Source organism: Vanessa tameamea, chromosome 3 (genome assembly GCF_037043105.1).
Source record: "Vanessa tameamea isolate UH-Manoa-2023 chromosome 3, ilVanTame1 primary haplotype, whole genome shotgun sequence".
Classification (NCBI taxonomy): domain Eukaryota; kingdom Metazoa; phylum Arthropoda; class Insecta; order Lepidoptera; family Nymphalidae; genus Vanessa; species Vanessa tameamea.
This window is the reverse complement of record NC_087311.1, coordinates 8,036,508-8,054,419: the sequence shown is the minus strand read 5'-3', so window position 1 is coordinate 8,054,419 and position 17,912 is coordinate 8,036,508. Positions and strand designations below refer to the sequence as shown.

Genomic DNA, 17,912 nt, shown 5'->3' with positions numbered 1-17,912 from the left:
AATGGGTAGTAAGAATCCCACGTATAAAATTCCTACTCAGTGAAAAAGGTACCACTAGCTATTCAATTAATCGGACGTAACGTCATAATTCTTCTATTAGTAGTCGTCCTGTTAGTGGTGAAGGGAATGAATAATATTTCTTAAAATGCCCATATCTATGGATTTTGACTTGCCTTCACACAACACAGACATGATAAAGACACACTTCACCATTTAACTTCCTATATTAGATTTAAAAAAATGTTTACAAAACTTTGTTGTTACTTCCATAATATTTTATTTGTTATTTCATTATCCACAATATAATTATTGTGGATAATGAAGTAACGTCTAGCGCTGTATTAACATCGCCTGGGGCTTATTACCTGGGAACTTAACTAACCAGAAATAATTTGCTTGAGACCTTTTGCAATATTTTTGTACAACCATATACTTGTTTACCAGAATGAACTTTTATTTTTTTCATATATAACTTTATACAATAAATTACTTTATGTACATGATTCCAAATACAGTAACACTGTATACTTATACGGATTGTAGTTATTAAAAGAGATTTTTAACTGAAGTTTGTGAGTTCAAAACAGAACAAGGACTATTGTATTTTCTTATTGAGCATTGTATTTATGATTTTGAACTTGGCGATGAAGAAAAAGATCGTGAAACTGATGTCAGATGTACGTCTGCATCTAAGCATAGAAAAGAGTTTACGCAGTGGTAAGGCTTTGTGCGAGACCGTCTGGATTACCACTCATTCATCATATATTTTACCGCCAAATAGTAATATTTAATATTGTTGTGTTCCGGTTTAAAGGGAGCTGGGTCAATGTGACTACGGCACAAGGGACATTACATTTTACTTACAAAGTTAGCAGCGTATTGGTGATATGAGGACTGATAAATACTTCTTAAAGTACCAATTAAGAATTTTCTACCCAAGTACTTAGAAGGAGCCTTCATCTGTAGAAGGGTTTTTGCTAACAGCAACTAAAACTACCAAAGTATAATATAAATAACTTATCAATAGTGCTAAATAAATTAACTAACTACAAAATTAAAACACACTAACATTTACAATTATTTTCTTTATATTACTATATTTTATAATGATGTCTATAAGTAATGGTAGCCACTTACCATATCGTCATGTTTGTAGGTGGACCACTTGTCGGTGAAACCTACAAATATGACATAAAATAAAGAAAAACTCACTCTAGTTAATTTTTGTTAATTAGTAATAATATTTAATCAGCTATAGAAGAATGGTCACCGAGACCAAAATCAATGATATATTTGACATGGAAACCTAGTTAGACTCTTTTACAACTGTTTAACAATAACAAGTTGCTACACAAGAAACAATTTGGATTTACAAGGGGTCGCTCGACAACTGACGCTGGTGTTGAGCTCGTTAAAAATATTTAAAGGGCCTGGGAGGAGTCACAGGATGCCTTAGGGATATTTTGTGATTTATCTAAGGCCTTTGATTGCGTGCAACACGAAACTTTGGTCAGGAAGCTACGTCATTATGGAATTAGGGACACTGCACTCAGTCTTCTGATTTCGTATCTGAGCAATCGGATTCAGAGGGTTGATGTAAATGGAAAGAGATCTCCCGGGTCTCCAGTTACTGTGGGGGTCCCTCAAGGATCAATTCTTGGACCATTCCTCTTCCTTGTTTATATAAATGACCTGCCACATCTCCTAGGTGATAAACTCGAGATAGTATTGTTTGCTGATGATACTTCTTTAATTTTTAAAATAAAAAGACGTCTTTCAATATATGACGATGTGAACAATACTCTCTCTGAAATAGTAAATTGGTTTAGTGTTAATAATTTAATGTTAAATAGTAAAAAGACTAAATGTATTAAATTCACTACTCCCAATGTAAGATGTGTCAAAACGAGTGTACGCTTAAACGGGGAAGCATTAGATGTTTTAGAATCAACAGAGTTCCTTGGTATGACAATAGACTCTAAGCTCCAATGGGGCCCCCATATAAATAAGTTGGCGAATAGACTCAGCTCTGCAGCCTATGCGGTAAAAAAAATTAGACTTTTGACTGATGTGGATACGGCTCGCCTTGTGTACTTCAGTTATTTCCACAGTATAATGTCGTATGGCATCCTACTCTGGGGTAATACAGCTGACATTAATACTATTTTTGTACTGCAGAAGAGGGCTATTCGTGCAATTTATAACCTGGGCCCAAAAGATTCGTTAAGAGATAAATTTAAAGAAATTAAAATAATGACTGTCGCTTCTCAATTTGTTTTTGATAATGTTATGTATGTACCCAAAAACATAAACGATTTTCCCAGAAATTGTGACGTACATTCTATTAACACTAGGAACAAGAATAAACTTGTTACTCCAAGTACCCGATTACACAGGGTTAGTAACTCTTTTTTGGGGCAATGTATACGTTTTTACAACAGGATCCCAGAAAACGTTCAAAATTATTCAATTATAAAATTCAAAAGAATCGTTAAAGAGCGTTTGTGTGCTAAAGGATATTACAACACTAATGACTTTTTAGTTGACTGCACACCTTGGGAATGTAATGATCGCCTCCAGGCTGCTTCAAATAACTAAAATATAATTATCATTGTATATAATAATGGTTAAAAAAAAAAAAATATATATATATATATCCCGCTGAGTTTCTTTCGCCGGTTCTTCTCAGGTCCGAGGTGCTAAATTCCGAACTGGTGGTAGATTTTTGACAATCAATAAGCAAGTGTAAACACTTCTATATTGAATAAAGATTTTTGATTTGATTTGATTTGATTTGATCGGTTTACGGGTCACGCCAGTAAAGGTCCCAGTCTGATCGTTTTTTTTCGACATCTTCAACAATCATCGTCATATTCAGATAACTTACATAAAATTATAATGAATTATTATACACTTAACCCTTCCATACAAATCACTCCATCTATAGATGTAAACCATACGAAAATCGGTTCGGTAGTTTTTTGAGTTCAGTATCAGACACTGACAGACAGCAGCGGTATGATTATGTTTTATAATATGTTGTAATAATCGTCGTGAATAAACGGGTTTTCTAAACACAAATATTCTTTGAAAACGGACTATTGCTTGCTTACGATTAGCGCATTCAACTATACAAACACTAATGTTCTTTACCTTTTGATATTATAAATAAAAGCCCCGTGCTTTCTGTTTGTCTTTATTAGTGTTCACGCAAATTTTGGATTTTCATTACATTTCCATCAATAGATGGCGGATTTAAGGAGAAGGCTAATAGTTTTTAAATCTATTCAAAAAATTAGCAATTTTTTCAGGGGCTTGGTTCTATTTTTGCAAATAATATTTTGAACAGATTATAATTATAAAAATAGACATAGGTCTGTCTACCTTTACTTGTGATACCAATAAAACAAATATGATATTACACTGTAATTTATAGCATTTACGGTGCTTCAGAAAAAGTTGAATAAATTTTTCAAAATAGCCTTGACCTTTGACTTTATGCTTGTAGCTCTGGATTGTTAACATTTAAAATAGTAATCAAATACAAATGTTTGTATTTGATTACTAACGATAATCAAATACAAACATTTGAAATATCAGATAAAATATAGAAAAATATTCTTAAGCATAAGCAAGTCAGGCGAAGTGTCCTCTAATGTTCGCCAAAGGTACCCGTAGTACGATGATAACAAAGTATATTATTTTGAAACTGTAACTTCGTCTATCATGCTTCGTCTACTGCATTTGTAAGCATTTTCTTATGGAGTAAAATGTTGGTTATTAATTGAACCATATAACTCTGGACAATAAAAAATTACGCGGAGGGAGTCGTAATAAAATATGATGAATATATGTCACGTTTTAGATTTTTTTTTTTTTGTCAAATAAAGGGTATTTAAATGATACGCAATTGTATTTCTATATTAAATTTCGCATACAAAATGAAACATGTTATAATATATAAACCGAAATTTTTAGATTAAAATTCTATTAATTTTAGCTCGCCCAGTAGTCGAAATGCGAACATTAATATTTAATGAAAATTTAAAATACAATTTATATTAGACGAATGTGCATGTTTCGCAATATATATATTTTTAAATTAATTATAGAAAATCGATCCATAAACAAAGGAAGGTAAGGTATTTACCGAACAATTTAATTACATATTAAAGTATATGAAAAATTATTTGTATAAAATAATAAATAAATTGAAACATATTTCTCTAACGAAAATATACGGTAAAAAACGTTTGACGTGAAACTTTAAATGATTTATAAATGACAATATCAAAACGAAATAAAGTTATGAAGAACTTTAATAAAAAGTAAAAATTAAATTTCTCAAAACTCAATTTGTTTCAAAATAGCTTATTAAAATACTTTTATAAATGATAAGTTGCAGAAACTTAAAAACATATACATACCTACTCGTATTATAACATACATATCTATAGCATGAAACTAAATAATGTCAAGATTCATTGAACACACTTTCATCTATACTAATATATAAAGCGGAAGAGTTTGTTTGTTTGTTTGTTTAAACGCGCTAATCTCAGGAACTACTGGTCCGATTTGAAAAATTCTTTTTTTGTTGAATAGTCCATTTATAGAGGAAGGCTTTAGGCTATATAACATTACGCTGCGACCAATAGGAGCGCAGCGACAGTGAGAAATGTTGCAAAAACGGGGAAAATTATTCACATTTATGGACTTTCGATGCCTGCGCAGCATAAACGTTTTAAGTTACTCAAAAAATGTGTATGAAAGATATATTCCTCTTTTAATAATAAAAAAAAGTCCGTGACACTATACGTCTATTTGTTAAGAGTGTGCTAGCAGGCGGGGCGCGGCGGCGGGTGAGGGGAAAGCGGGTCAGGCCCGCCGCCGCGCTCGCCACTCTCACCCGCGGGTGTAGTTCTGCGAAGTAGCAATGCACATAACGACTTAAAAAAATTAACATTCTTAATAGTTAAATTATTTATCAAAATTAGGTTTTGTTATCAGCTTATTTGCTCATTATTTTTTATCGTTTAAAATCGATTACATTTAAATCATAATATGCTGTAGTTTTAACTTACAATATAAGATAAAATTTCAATGAACATTCCTTCGTACTTTGCAAGTAAACAATTCAAACGTTTCACAGTATAAATAAGGTATAAAAATTACATTACACACGTAAAAAAGTTCAAAATGGCGAGCGATACTTTCACCGATGCAGCTTAATCATCACTGAGAAAATAAATTATATAATAAACAAATAAGCAAATAGGTGAATATCGTTTAAAATGACTACACAAATAAATTAGTGGTTCAATATTTCAAGTAATTTATATTACGTTCAAGCATATTCAACACGGTTGTACTATAATCACCTTATGAAATAATAACACCAAAGGAGAAACAATCTAAACTTCTTATTGTTCGGTTTGTTTATCTTATTACGTTTAAGTTAATATTATTTGTTTTCAACCGTCTTCAAAAAGGAGGAGGTTATCAATTCGTCTGTATTTTTTTTTTTTTATATGTTTGTTACCTCATAACTTTTCACTGGATTTTGATAATTTTTTTTGTTTGAAAGGTAGTGCTTCCCGTGGGGCCCCATTTTAATTTTATCCTGTTACGATGATGGTATCCCTATGAAAACGATATAAGTCTTAAATGTGCATTATGTATGTGCGCGATAAATAGGTGAATAACTCAAAGTTGTGCCAACCAATTTTAATGATTCTTTTTTTATTATAAAGGATATACTTCAAGGGTACTATGGTGAAAGTTTGGTAAGGTTCTGAGCATAGGATCCTTGACAAAGTAACGGTACGGAAGGGAACGGAACAATTCTAAGGAGCACGTTAGCGATACTCGGCCGAATCTTTTAGAAACAAAAATATTGACAAAAAAAAAACCGACTTCAAAAGAGAAAAAAAGTAATATGCTCTAAAAAGTAAAAAATAATTGCTTATTATTCTACAACTTAATAATCAAGTAACTTATTCTAATTACCAATATGTAGGTACGTTCTGTGTTTCCACGCAAGGAGATAAGTATGTACCTACCCACTTTAAATCTAACTTAACACAAACCTATGAATAACAAACAATGATCACAATATTTTTTAGATTTATACTATGTAAAATGAAATTAAAAATATTTAGACTATTTAAAAGTCAGCAAAGTTATTACGATAATATATTATAGTTAAAATTATTGTTATATTTGGAGGCGGTGTCAGCCAAGGTAGGTTTGTAAATATATGATATACTCCAAATTTGTAAATCTGGTCTATCGATAAATACACTTCTTCTTGATGTTTTTTTAAACCCTATACGTACATAGTGGTCCTATATAATGACAGAAAATTGGAATCAAAATTGAGTGTTTAAGCAAACATGTCTACCGTCAGGTATTACAATTCATGAACTTTTCTCCTAATCCAAGACAAAGAAAAGTCATTCAGATTTACTATTACATTTCCTGTTGAACGTTTTGTTTGTTTTGGCAGAGTATGAATTTTGTTTGTGATTTATTTATTTACAATTGACTTTTTCTTTTGTCTTACATCCAGATGTCGATACACCTGCATCGAATTGTTAACAAAAAAAATATTCGCAATCGTACACTATTGTACAATATTTCTTTTATGTTTAAGAAAAGGGTTGTCATAATTGACCGTATAACAATAAGCAATAAAAACACAGATGTTGGTAATTATTAAATTTTATGGCAACCTTTAAGATTTACACTGATGACAAAGAACAATTACCTTTTATGATAGTGAATATATATTATCAAACAAATAGTTGTTTGGGAGGGGGGAGCTCTTAAAAGGACGTGTCGGGCACGCCCGTAACCAGACGAGAGAAAGAAGCGTTACGAGTCACTTGACTACGAACTGTTTCAAACATGCCTAGAAAAAGAACGAACCTTTCTCGGCAGACTGCTAATGCAAAGCGTCTGCGGCTTTTGCGTAGCAATGAAACAGCTGAAGACAATACGCAGAGGTTGGCTAATCAAAGAACGGTCAGTGAACAACATCGTGCTAGGGAATCGAGCGTTGAACGTTCACAGAGGTTAGCCTTACAAAATTTCCGAACTTCGGTGAATCGACAACGGGAATCAAGTACTGAACGTTCTCAACGTTTGATCGCACAGAATTCTAGAGTTTCTCAATTCTTTAAACCCGAGTGGCCTTCTACCACATTCCCTGAAGTTAAAAATAGGTGCTGCGATAATTTTACTCAGAAATCTTAAACCACCAAATTTATGTAACGGGACCCGCCTTCAAGTAAAATTCCTTCGCAATAACGTGATCGTTGCAACAGTTTTGATTGGTCCGGCAGTTGGACAAACAGTGCTTATACCTCGCATCCCAATGATTCCAAATGATTTACCTTTTAATTTTAAAAGAATTCAATTTCCCATTAAGTTATCTTTTGCCGTAACCATTAATAAATCACAGGGCCAAACATTTAAACACGTAGGAATCGATTTACGTCAAGACTGCTTTTCACACGGCCAACTATATGTCGCGTTGTCAAGATCGGGTTGCGGGCAAAATCAGTATGTTCTTCTACCACAAGAAAATAAAACTAAAAATATAATATACGCTGAAGTACTGTAAAACATATTATTAAATCTTATTGACGATTATAATAACAAAACCAACGTGAGCAATCAAACGATAATCATGATAGTGTTTTCGACAACTACGCGAACGAAGTCGCGGGCACAGCTAGTAACTAATAAACCTGCTCACGGGGAACTTTATGCAACAAGTTTTGCTTATATTAAAGGTCATAAATTATAATATATACTTAAGAAACGAGCTGATTGCCGCGGCTTCGCCCTCACACAATTAGTTCTTTGATGAAATATTGTAAAGTATATTTTCTAAATTTAACTTAAAACTTAAAGGTCTAGGTTCGCAGCATCTGTTATCACCTGGTAATACTTGTGGAAACATTATGTATTTGTAGTTTAATCAGTAAATATCAGTCCACTTACACTGCCTAACTCAACCCTTAAATTGAACTAAAGCACTGATGCACAACAATAATAACTAATTCTGTTTAATGGAAAAATATCTGATGAGTGGATGGTACCTATCCACAAAGCCTTCGTGTAAGCCTCTCTGGATCAGCATCAACTAAAGACTTATGCGTACAATTTCAGTATTCTGATGTAGTTGCCACGTTTCTGCAATGTATCCCAGATAATTGCGGAGTATCGGATAGTATGTAGTTTTTCAAATTTTTAGTAATTCGTTTTTAATAATGATCATTTTCTGTCGGTGACTGTGATAAGTTTGGAAGTCAAAACAGTATTCTGGGCACCTTAGTACCTACCTTTATACCTTTGATATATACATAAAATATTGTGTATCAATTTTATTGAAATACTTTCAAACCTTCTGCTCAGATTAAATAATAACGGGTGCTATACGTAATTATATTGCATGCTTTACAAAATATAAATACTGTTATAACATAGGGGAATAGCGACTGGTTCATAAATCTAGCATTAGTAAATGTTTAAAAGATTAATTACTGAGTTTCTTGTCTCATTTCCTCGGTAAAATCAACAAAACATTCTGAAGCGGCAAATAATGCTTGTATAAAAATAGACTCTCTATTTGAATAATAAGCGAGTATTATTTTATTTTGATACCCAACATGAAAATCTTTATGAGCTTATATATAATTAGTATTAAGCGCCGTATTATTGTTACTAATTACAAAACTTCGTTAAAGCTAATCTGTACTAATATTATAAATACGGTAGTAACTCTATGTGTCTGTTGCGCTTTCATCACTAATCCGAATTTGGTGAAATTTCTTGTGAAACAAGTTTGAACCCCTAGACATAGGCAATTTTTTTATATCTACCGATCGGAGCCGCGTTCCAAAGCTAGTAAATTATATTTAAATAAATACAAAACAGAATCTTTGAATAGACACTCGTTTTTCTTTTTGCAAAAAGCTAAACATTTTCAGCGAAACGGCCAATATCACTTTGTGAAGTTGAATTACTTTGTTGAATTTTTATACCAGAGAATGTTTTCTAACATATTGTTTTAAAGTTTATTCTTAAATGTGTTTTTACTGCATGAGAATTATTTTATCCAAGTTATTATTATTATTATAGAATTAATGTATACACATACTTTTTAAATTCTGTACCATCTCACAATCATATACCATCTTGCTAAAATATATCTCGTTCGTTTAAATTTTTACTTTTCAGTTTAAACTCCAACAAAATAGTATTTTCAGTCGTAGAATCAAACTTAATCAGATTTTATTATCTTTAAATTAATTAATAGTTTTGTAGAGCGACGCTTCACAAAAAGTATGAAAAATATTTAAATTATTTGCTGCTACATTCTGAAATAATAAATTGAAATGAAAATGAAAGATAATTCATTTAATACAAAATATTCAATATTAAAACTTTAATTACCATAGAAGTACACTTGTTTATAAACTGTTTTCGAACGTTTAATAAATTGTTTTGGCACGCTTTAATTATTAATTGGTCTGTGCCAAGAGACATAGCCTGTAAACAAAGCCAAATGAACTGTCGTTTTACTTCGCCAGAGACAATCTTAATTAGACACAGGCTACAAAATAAATTATAAACGAAGTAGGTAAGCATTAATGAGTAGTTTGTATTAATTGTATTATTGTTTGTAATTGTTTAGTTCACTAGCTGAAAACTTGAGTGTACACATAATTGTAGCATTCGAGATCGAAAACAATTTATAAACAAGTGTAAAGAAGAATGTATATAATTAATGTATTTAGTTTTAACAACAAGATTTCTGTTAGTGCAATACTAAAGCCTATTGTAATTTACAGGCAGTTGCAGTATGTTAGTCATTTGTAACCAGTAACATGCGAATCCAATATAATAAGGCATGTGATGTTATATCGGCTGTCGTAGAGGTATCGTGTGTCAAGAATGTTTGAGAAGGTACACATGATGGATTGAATATTTGAATGAATCTTTAGCTTGGTTTTCAAGGTTAATCGGCAGAACCGACTTAATCAAAATTGAAATTATATATATTGAAAAATTATTGTTTCTAGCTGAAGACCGTCAGTCGGAAATCTTACCTCAAGAGTTGTCTACATAAGTATATCAAAGAGTTTTAGAATTCGGCCCCGATGGGATCTACATAGTAGAATGAGGGTACATAGGGAGGGGGGATGAAATATATTAAGTATTATTAATATTTAAAGACAGTGTGTAATTAATAGGATGTTATTGGTAGTGTTTCTGTTAAACCTAAAAAGGAAATGGTACCAATAAAATTGAACGCAGGTAGTAGACACACAAATTCTGAATTAGAAATTTCCATTTTATATTAAATATTTTTGGATAATGGACCTAATAAAATAACATTTCATTTACATTAGATGCAGCTAAATTATTAAATAATAATGTTTCTAAATGCCAAATTTAGTTTTCATTTGAAAAAGTAACTGCAATATATATCTTAAAAGTATGTAAAACTAACGATAATCAGATTCTAAATTAGAAATTTCAAATAATTGAAACACATTTTGATAATAGACCTAAAAAAATAAGATTTCATTTAGATCAGATGCAGCTAGATTATTAAATAATAATGTTTCCAAATGCGTTATTAATTTTTCATTTAAAAAATCTCTGCAATAGATATCACAAAAGTATTTAAAACCCTCAATATAAAAAAAACTAACGACATTTGGGGCATTTTGGTAAAATTTATTGGTATATAGCAGTAATTTTTTACAAGAGTTTGGACTCGAGTTTATTTCCTAACTTGTTAAAATGTAGTAAAAAATATTTTAAATCAACTTCTCGTCCATTTCGGTACAAATATTATTTTTCATAGTGAGCAATTCGGTTTTACAAGAGGTCACTCGATAACTGATTCGGGAATAGCACTTCTTAAGCATATTTACAATGCATGGGAAAAATCACAGAATGCTAACGGAGTATTCTGTGATTTGATTGTGTAGAACACGAGACGCTTCTTTATAAGCTCAAATACTACGGTGTTTAAGGTAAAGCTCTTCATCTCATTGCTCCATACTTAAGTCAAAGAGTCCAATAAGTTTTCGTTAATGGAATAAAGTCTTGTGGATCTACGTTAAAAATGGGTGTTCCACAAGGATCAATTTTGAATCCTTTTCTATTTCTAGTATATATAAATGGTCTTACTTTCTACGTTAAAGGTGTTTGTGATATAGTGTTGTTTGCTAATGATATTTCACTGATTTTTAGAGTCGACAGGAAAAAACTGACTATGACGATGTGAACAGTGCATTATCACAGATACACGATTGATTCAAAGTAAATAATTTAGTTTTAAATGCTCAAAAAACAAAATGTGTTAAAAATAATCGCTTTAAAAAAAAGTAAAATATTTTATTGACCTTGGGGGTTTTTACACGATACGCAGATATCGCGACAATACATCAAAATCGATAGCTCTATATCTCCACAATGGGCTACTATGAGCTTGGCTTGTCGCTTGTTTTACAATTAACATTTATACATTTAAAATATAAACTTATTAAAAAAATATGTTAGTAATTTATGAAACTTTTCCAGTTATAGAATACATTATTATATTGTAGTCGTATGTGTTTCGAGAAAATCACTGTATATTCAAATAGCCACAAAAGTCATAAATAATCACCATAAGTGACCAAACACTGAGCGTTGTAACACTGAGCAGCAGTAGGAAGGTAGTGGCGCGGCCAACGTTCACTGAACTGAAACTTGAATATACGACCACACACCCAGCCTTTGACATTTTTGTTTCATTTCCAGGGATAAAATATAGAGTGACAATACTACTTGTATATATTTTTTAATTATTTGTATTGTTATTATTTATCAGTAATATATTTACGCAATGGTAGGACTTTGTGCAACTCCATCTGGGTAGGTACAGGTAGTACCTTACCATATATTCTACCGCCAAGCATCATAGCTTAGTGACGCTGTAGAGGCCATTAGGGCGAACAGCATATTCACTTCGAAAAAAAATTGTTAATGTTAGGAGAGAATAATTTTTTTACGGTGTTAATGTCTATGGGCAATTGCCCACTTAGGGTCAAATTAATTGGCCCATTGCCATATAAAAAAACAAGATAATTACTTAATATACACATGACTTGTTTCTGTATTTCGTCTTTTCCTTTAAATATTAATAGAAGTTCCCTGGAAAAGATAACCGTAAGTGATAAGTAATTATGAAGTGTCTTCATACTTTACCTTGCATTTAACCGGCTTTTCTTTATTTACAAAAAAATATTAATAAATATTTCGTGTATATATTATTAATAAATAAATATAAACTAACTAGCAAGTAATTTTGATAAAGGATTAGCACGTCAATATTTATTAGTCGTTTTTAATCGATTGAGATATGATTCAGATATAACATTATAATTGGAATTTACATTCAAAGATTTGATATAAGAAATAATCTTTTCTTAATTGCTATATAGATAAAATCTTTAATTTTAATTATTTATAATGTTATTATATGATTAACTTTATGGAAATCTAATGTTTTTTACAACAATAGTAGTTTAGACTTTAGAAAAACTTGCGCTGCTTCTACAGTTCATCGTTTGTTTGTGTTATTTCAAAAATAAGCTCTAATCTGTTTTTAGGCCATACTAATCCCTTCGTAATTATGATTCTCGATTACCAAGTTAATAGAAGAAAACAACTAAAAGGAGCGGCGATATACACCTGATCGCTTTTGGTCAACATCAACAGATGTACAGATTACAGTATATGAGTGTTTGCGTAAACACTGAATTTTCCTTCACCCCATAATACGATCCGAACTATTGTAGCAACGCAGTAGTCACAATAACAGTAACAACCTGTTAATGTTCCACTCCCAGCTTTCTCACCAATTTAGGACAAGGTTAGAAGCTTTAATGCGAATTGGTGGATAAACATGTGACAGGCAATCAGTATACACCCGAAGTTTTTCTCATGATTGTTTCCTTCAACCGCGATTTTCTATCCGCTGGGCCATCGTGTATCTATTTAATTTTTAAAACAACACATTTTTGTAAATATATATAAGTGTTGATTGATTCAAATGAATAGCTTTATCATTATTGGTATATGTGCAATGATTACTTGTTTATGATTGTTTGATTAATACCTTAAGATATTAAAAAAACAAATGATATACTTATAGTGTAAATGAAGTATTTATGAAAATATTGTTTACAATTAATTAAAAAAATATATATTTTTAATAAATATAACTAGGTATGAAATAAACAGAGCAGTAGAATGACTGCTACCACTTTAATGCAACCCAGATTAGAAACAGACGATATAAGATGTATTTAAGCTTAACGACAAATTTTGATTATTGTTGAATAATTACGTAGTACCACACTCAACACCCGATTACTCTAATTTCATTAAAGTTATATAACAAATGCTGAGTAATTTCATCATCTTCGGTGCTATTTTATAAGAGACTGATAAAACGCATAGTATGAAACCTTTATTAATGATATTAAACATCGAAAGTAGTTCAGGGCGGGCCCAGATGAAGTATCTGAAGCTCATCCTGGACGGTCGATGGAGCTTCGGGCAGCATTTCGTCCATCTCGGCCCGAGGCTCATCAACGCCGCCGCCGCTCTCGGCCGCTTGATTCCGAATGTCTTTATTCCGGCGTAGTGAGGTCGATGGCGCTGTACGGTGCCCCGATCTGGGTCGACGCCCTCACCGCTGACAATCGGGCCCTGCTGCGGAAGCCGCAGAGGGTCATAGCGGTGAGAGACATCAGAGGATACCGTACGGTGTCGTGGACTGCGGTGACACTCCGGTGTCCGGGTCGCCGCGGTTCAGCGGAGGTCGGGCGGATCAGGGCTCTAGCCCAGCAAGCCCTGATCACCCGATGGCAGGAGGATGTGGGGTCACCCACGGTGGGCCTGGCGACAGTGGAGGCGATCCGTCCCCACTTGAGTCGCTGGATCGAGAGGAAGAAGGGCACACTCACCTTCAGGATGACAGTGCAGGTACTTACCGGGCACGGATGTTTCGGCAAGTACCTGCACGGAATAGTGCGGCGGGAGGTGTCACCCTCCTGCTACGAGTGTGGTGCGCCAGTCGACACGGCGCACCACTCCCTGAGTGAGTGTACCGCGTGGGGGCCCCAGAGGCACACCCTGGCGGCGACTATGGGCGGAGACCTCTCGCCGCCGAGCATCGTCAAAGAAATGCTCGGTAGCGAGACCTGCTGGTCGGAGATGCGCTCCTTCTGCGAAAATGTGATTTCGCGGAAGGAAGCCGCGGAGCGGGAGCGGGAAGAGGATGCCGCTGCAGACCCGCTTCGCCGAAGACGACCGGGGAGGAGGAAGAAGCGCTACGCGCACCTTCTCCCCCCGCCCCAATAGGCGTCGCAGGGACTAGGGGGGGTCTCAGTACCCCGAGAACACCCTCTAGGTGTTGGAGGCCCGCATAGGCGGGCCGACCGTCAGGGCGTCACGGTAGCATGCGCAAGCGATCCCGTGGCGCCTGCCGAAAGACGGAGAGGGCACCGCTGGTTTTTTAGTGGGTAAACCCGGCGTACCTGGGCGCACTCGGCGTCCAGGGCTCCGGGGAGTCCCAAACACCGCCCCCCACCCCCACTTTCCATCACGTGGGGAAGCGCGTAACCCGTTTTTCCAGCGAGAAAAAAAAAAAACGGAGTTTCTCGCTATAAGCGCACTCATATGTAGTTGCACCGCTCGAAAGAAATCGGCGTGATAGTGTTTGTGGTGAAATTGTCAACTTTCCATGGAAACCCGATTAGTTTAATGTTAAAGAAGCCATCATATTAATTTAAAAGACGGAATTTAATTCAAACTGGTTTTCAAAACATAGCTTTATCATAATCAACAACTATGATGTTATACTTAAAATAATCTCTTTATCGTCTCGAATCTCGAGATTTTTTTCTATTTGCTAAAAAAGATATGGATATCGTATAAATATCATATGAAAAGGTGTATCAGTGACACTTTTACACATAAGTTGCCGATGGGCCTTTGTTTCTGGTCGTCGCAACGGACAACTGTTCAACGATGTTTCGCCTGATCCTTGCGATCGTATCGGCCACCTTAGCCGTGAACGCCATTCCAGCCGGGCTACCAGATCCTGCACTGTTAGCTTTCAAATTAGGCGAAGAAGAGTTTGAAAACTATCTTGATAAATGGCTTGAGATTGAAGAACGCAACTGGGTTAATATAACGTCAACAGCTACAACACGCAGTGGTAAATACTCGTATACTAATAACGCAACATTTTAGCTTTGATTTTATGTCATAAAAGTTAACTTTTGCAAATATAATATAAATAATCAACTATTGTGAAGATAGTTTTTATTGCTTTGGTGTTAAGAATATTAAAATATTCATGGTGTATTAGCCATTATTTCCTGTTTTGGTTATAGGATGCACTTTTCAAGTCAATGGAGATCTTGGACAGCCTCAGCCAATTTATATCCATAGATCGAGAAATACTTTCTTGGCACCTACGGGAAATAGTGGTCAAATCCATCTTAACGCAAACGAAGAAGTCATCGTATCATGTCCAGGAACAAATCGACTCATAGTTCATCCCAACATACTGTCAAATGTTCAAACCGCTGTAAGATATTTTTTCTGCGCTTTGAATTGTAGGTTTTTTATACAATATTTGAAGTGTATATATATACGATGTTTTGTATTTAGAGTGCAAGATGCGTGAGCAATAATCTCGTATCAGGCGCGGGATGGTTAAATGGGAATCGGGCCTTCGGACAATTGACATGCTCAAATCATCCTTTCTATGAAGCCCAGCAAACGAACGAAAGATGTTTCAATAACAACATTGTCATTAGGTATCCGTATTAAGTTTATATTAATATACCTATATAGTTTTATTTTATATGTCATCAAAATAGGATGACTGGCAAATGGACCAACTGTGTTCACCACTGCCTGTAAACATTGGTACTTCAAGAAATATTAACCTTGCAACCGAAATACAACAGTAATAAGTACTACTATTTGGCAATAAAATATATGATATATAGGTTCGACGATCTCTTATAAAGCCCTATCACCAATTTGAATATTTTATTTATTTTATATAAACTGCTTGCAGATCTGGATTTATTGTTAACAATGTCTTTTACACTGTATATTGGTCCTGCTATGATCAAAACCGAATGGAAGTCTTATACGTTTGGTATAACCAAAACCCCACCAACGCTGTTCATCAAACTGGTGTCGACAGACCAAGCTGGCTTGGTAAGTTAGAGATTTTTAAGCAATGTACAAAAATGTTTATATTTATCCGGCTGTGAATCATAATAACAGTTTTTTTTTTTATTATTTAAGCGGGCTCGTTCTTTCCTGGTGTGGATATAAATAATATCTACACACAAAATAACCAACGAAATATCATTGGAAGATTGGTAGGAACTGACATGGTTAATCGATACATCACTACGACTCAGTTCTTAGCCCGTGGTCACCTTACTGCTAAAAGTGACCATGTATTTGCGTCTGCACAGCGGTCTACTTTCTTTTTTATTAACGCCGCACCACAATGGCAACCATTCAACGCTGGTAACTGGAACAACCTTGAGCAGGTATTTTTGTGTGAATTCTTACTTGCACCTATAAACAATCTTAGTAACAATTTGTTTTGGAACCAAATTTTATGTGGTACAATACAATTAAAATGTGGTAAAATACAATTTTACGTGGCTTAAAAGAGACTGAAGTGGCAGAAATCGTCACGCAAAGAAAAAACATTCTCTTCTCTCCAGGCGACCTTTCCTTATCTTTATCTTTTTCTCAGTCATAATTATCATTTAGCATTTTTGTGGTAGAATAAATGTTTTTACTAAAGCCTATTTCACTTTATAATGAATCTGTCTAGAACCTTCGGAGAAGAATTGGCGTAGCTGGATACAATACTGTCATCTACACTGGTACTTTCGGTGTGACACAACTCCGGGACAGCAATGGACGTTTTATAAACATTTTCTTGGAACCAAATAATAGGGTACCAGTACCTCAATACTTCTATAAGGCAAGTTATACATATTAATCATATATAGGGTATATTTGTTTATTAATGACTCACACTAGTTTAATTATATTTCGTACTAAATACAATCTACATATTTCAGGTCGTCTACGATGCATCTAGACGCCGTGGTACCGCCTTCATTAGTATCAATAACCCTTACTATTCACTTGCTGAGGCTCGAGGATTACAATTCTGTACGGACAGATGTCGCAATAATGCAGCGTTCAACTGGATCAACTGGCAGCCTGATCGCGTGGACATCGGCTATAGCTTCTGCTGCACGATAGCTGACTTCAGAAATCGTGTTGGCCACATTCCAAACTTCGACGCATCTAATGGTCTTCTGTCTTAAATACTAACGGAAAGGATATAGGTACATATAACCGAAAATAAAATCTAGTCTTTAGTATTTTTTAAGGAAATCAAAATTATTTCCATCAATTAATTATTTATATTTAAAGTAGGTAATACTTTTATATGAACGGCTTCTTTATTATTTAATTATAAATTGGAGCAGAAATCAGAAACTTATAACAAATAAATTCTTTATACATGATATGTATGATTGTATGATTATGTGTTGCCTATATCTTTGTAAAAAATGGCCTTCTTTCTTATATTTAATTAAGACAGAGGTCCAAATAAGCGACGGTATAAAAAAATAAAGTTTAATACAATACATAAGATCTAAGTTACAGTACATTTATTCAACTTTATGTTTATAGTATAACTTAAATATTAAGTGAACTAAAATTACAACCGTAAAACGTCATCTAGAATTTTTTAAAACACTTTTTTTGTTTAT

The 17,912-nt window shown here is 33.9% G+C and overlaps 2 protein-coding genes across 2 annotated transcripts; both read left to right on the top strand.

Annotated features, from left to right (window-relative positions):
• The first annotated feature begins 13,620 nt into the window (after positions 1 to 13,620).
• LOC135193889 (uncharacterized) lies at positions 13,621 to 14,747 on the top strand. Its single transcript, XM_064218259.1, has 2 exons — positions 13,621 to 14,364; positions 14,598 to 14,747. Exons 1-2 carry the CDS (start codon positions 13,621 to 13,623, stop codon positions 14,745 to 14,747), a joined length of 894 nt encoding a protein of 297 aa, XP_064074329.1.
• Positions 14,748 to 15,046: 299 nt separating this feature from the next.
• Positions 15,047 to 17,534, top strand: LOC135194168 (uncharacterized). Its single transcript, XM_064219162.1, has 7 exons — positions 15,047 to 15,298; positions 15,477 to 15,673; positions 15,757 to 15,905; positions 16,172 to 16,317; positions 16,408 to 16,661; positions 16,955 to 17,107; positions 17,208 to 17,534. Exons 1-7 carry the CDS (start codon positions 15,109 to 15,111, stop codon positions 17,457 to 17,459), a joined length of 1,341 nt encoding a protein of 446 aa, XP_064075232.1. The 5' UTR covers positions 15,047 to 15,108; the 3' UTR covers positions 17,460 to 17,534.
• The last annotated feature ends 378 nt before the right edge of the window (positions 17,535 to 17,912 follow it).

Bases quoted from the DNA above. Each gene is read 5' to 3' on its own strand.
- LOC135193889 (XM_064218259.1), top strand. From the start codon at position 13,621: ATGGAGCTTCGGGCAGCATTTCGTCCATCTCGGCCCGAGGCTCATCAA. The intron at 14,365-14,597 runs GCAGACCCGCTT...CTGGTTTTTTAG, and splicing joins AGCGGGAAGAGGATGCCGCT to TGGGTAAACCCGGCGTACCT.
- LOC135194168 (XM_064219162.1), top strand. From the start codon at position 15,109: ATGTTTCGCCTGATCCTTGCGATCGTATCGGCCACCTTAGCCGTGAAC. The intron at 16,662-16,954 runs GTATTTTTGTGT...GAATCTGTCTAG, and splicing joins ACTGGAACAACCTTGAGCAG to AACCTTCGGAGAAGAATTGG. The intron at 17,108-17,207 runs GCAAGTTATACA...TACATATTTCAG, and splicing joins TACCTCAATACTTCTATAAG to GTCGTCTACGATGCATCTAG.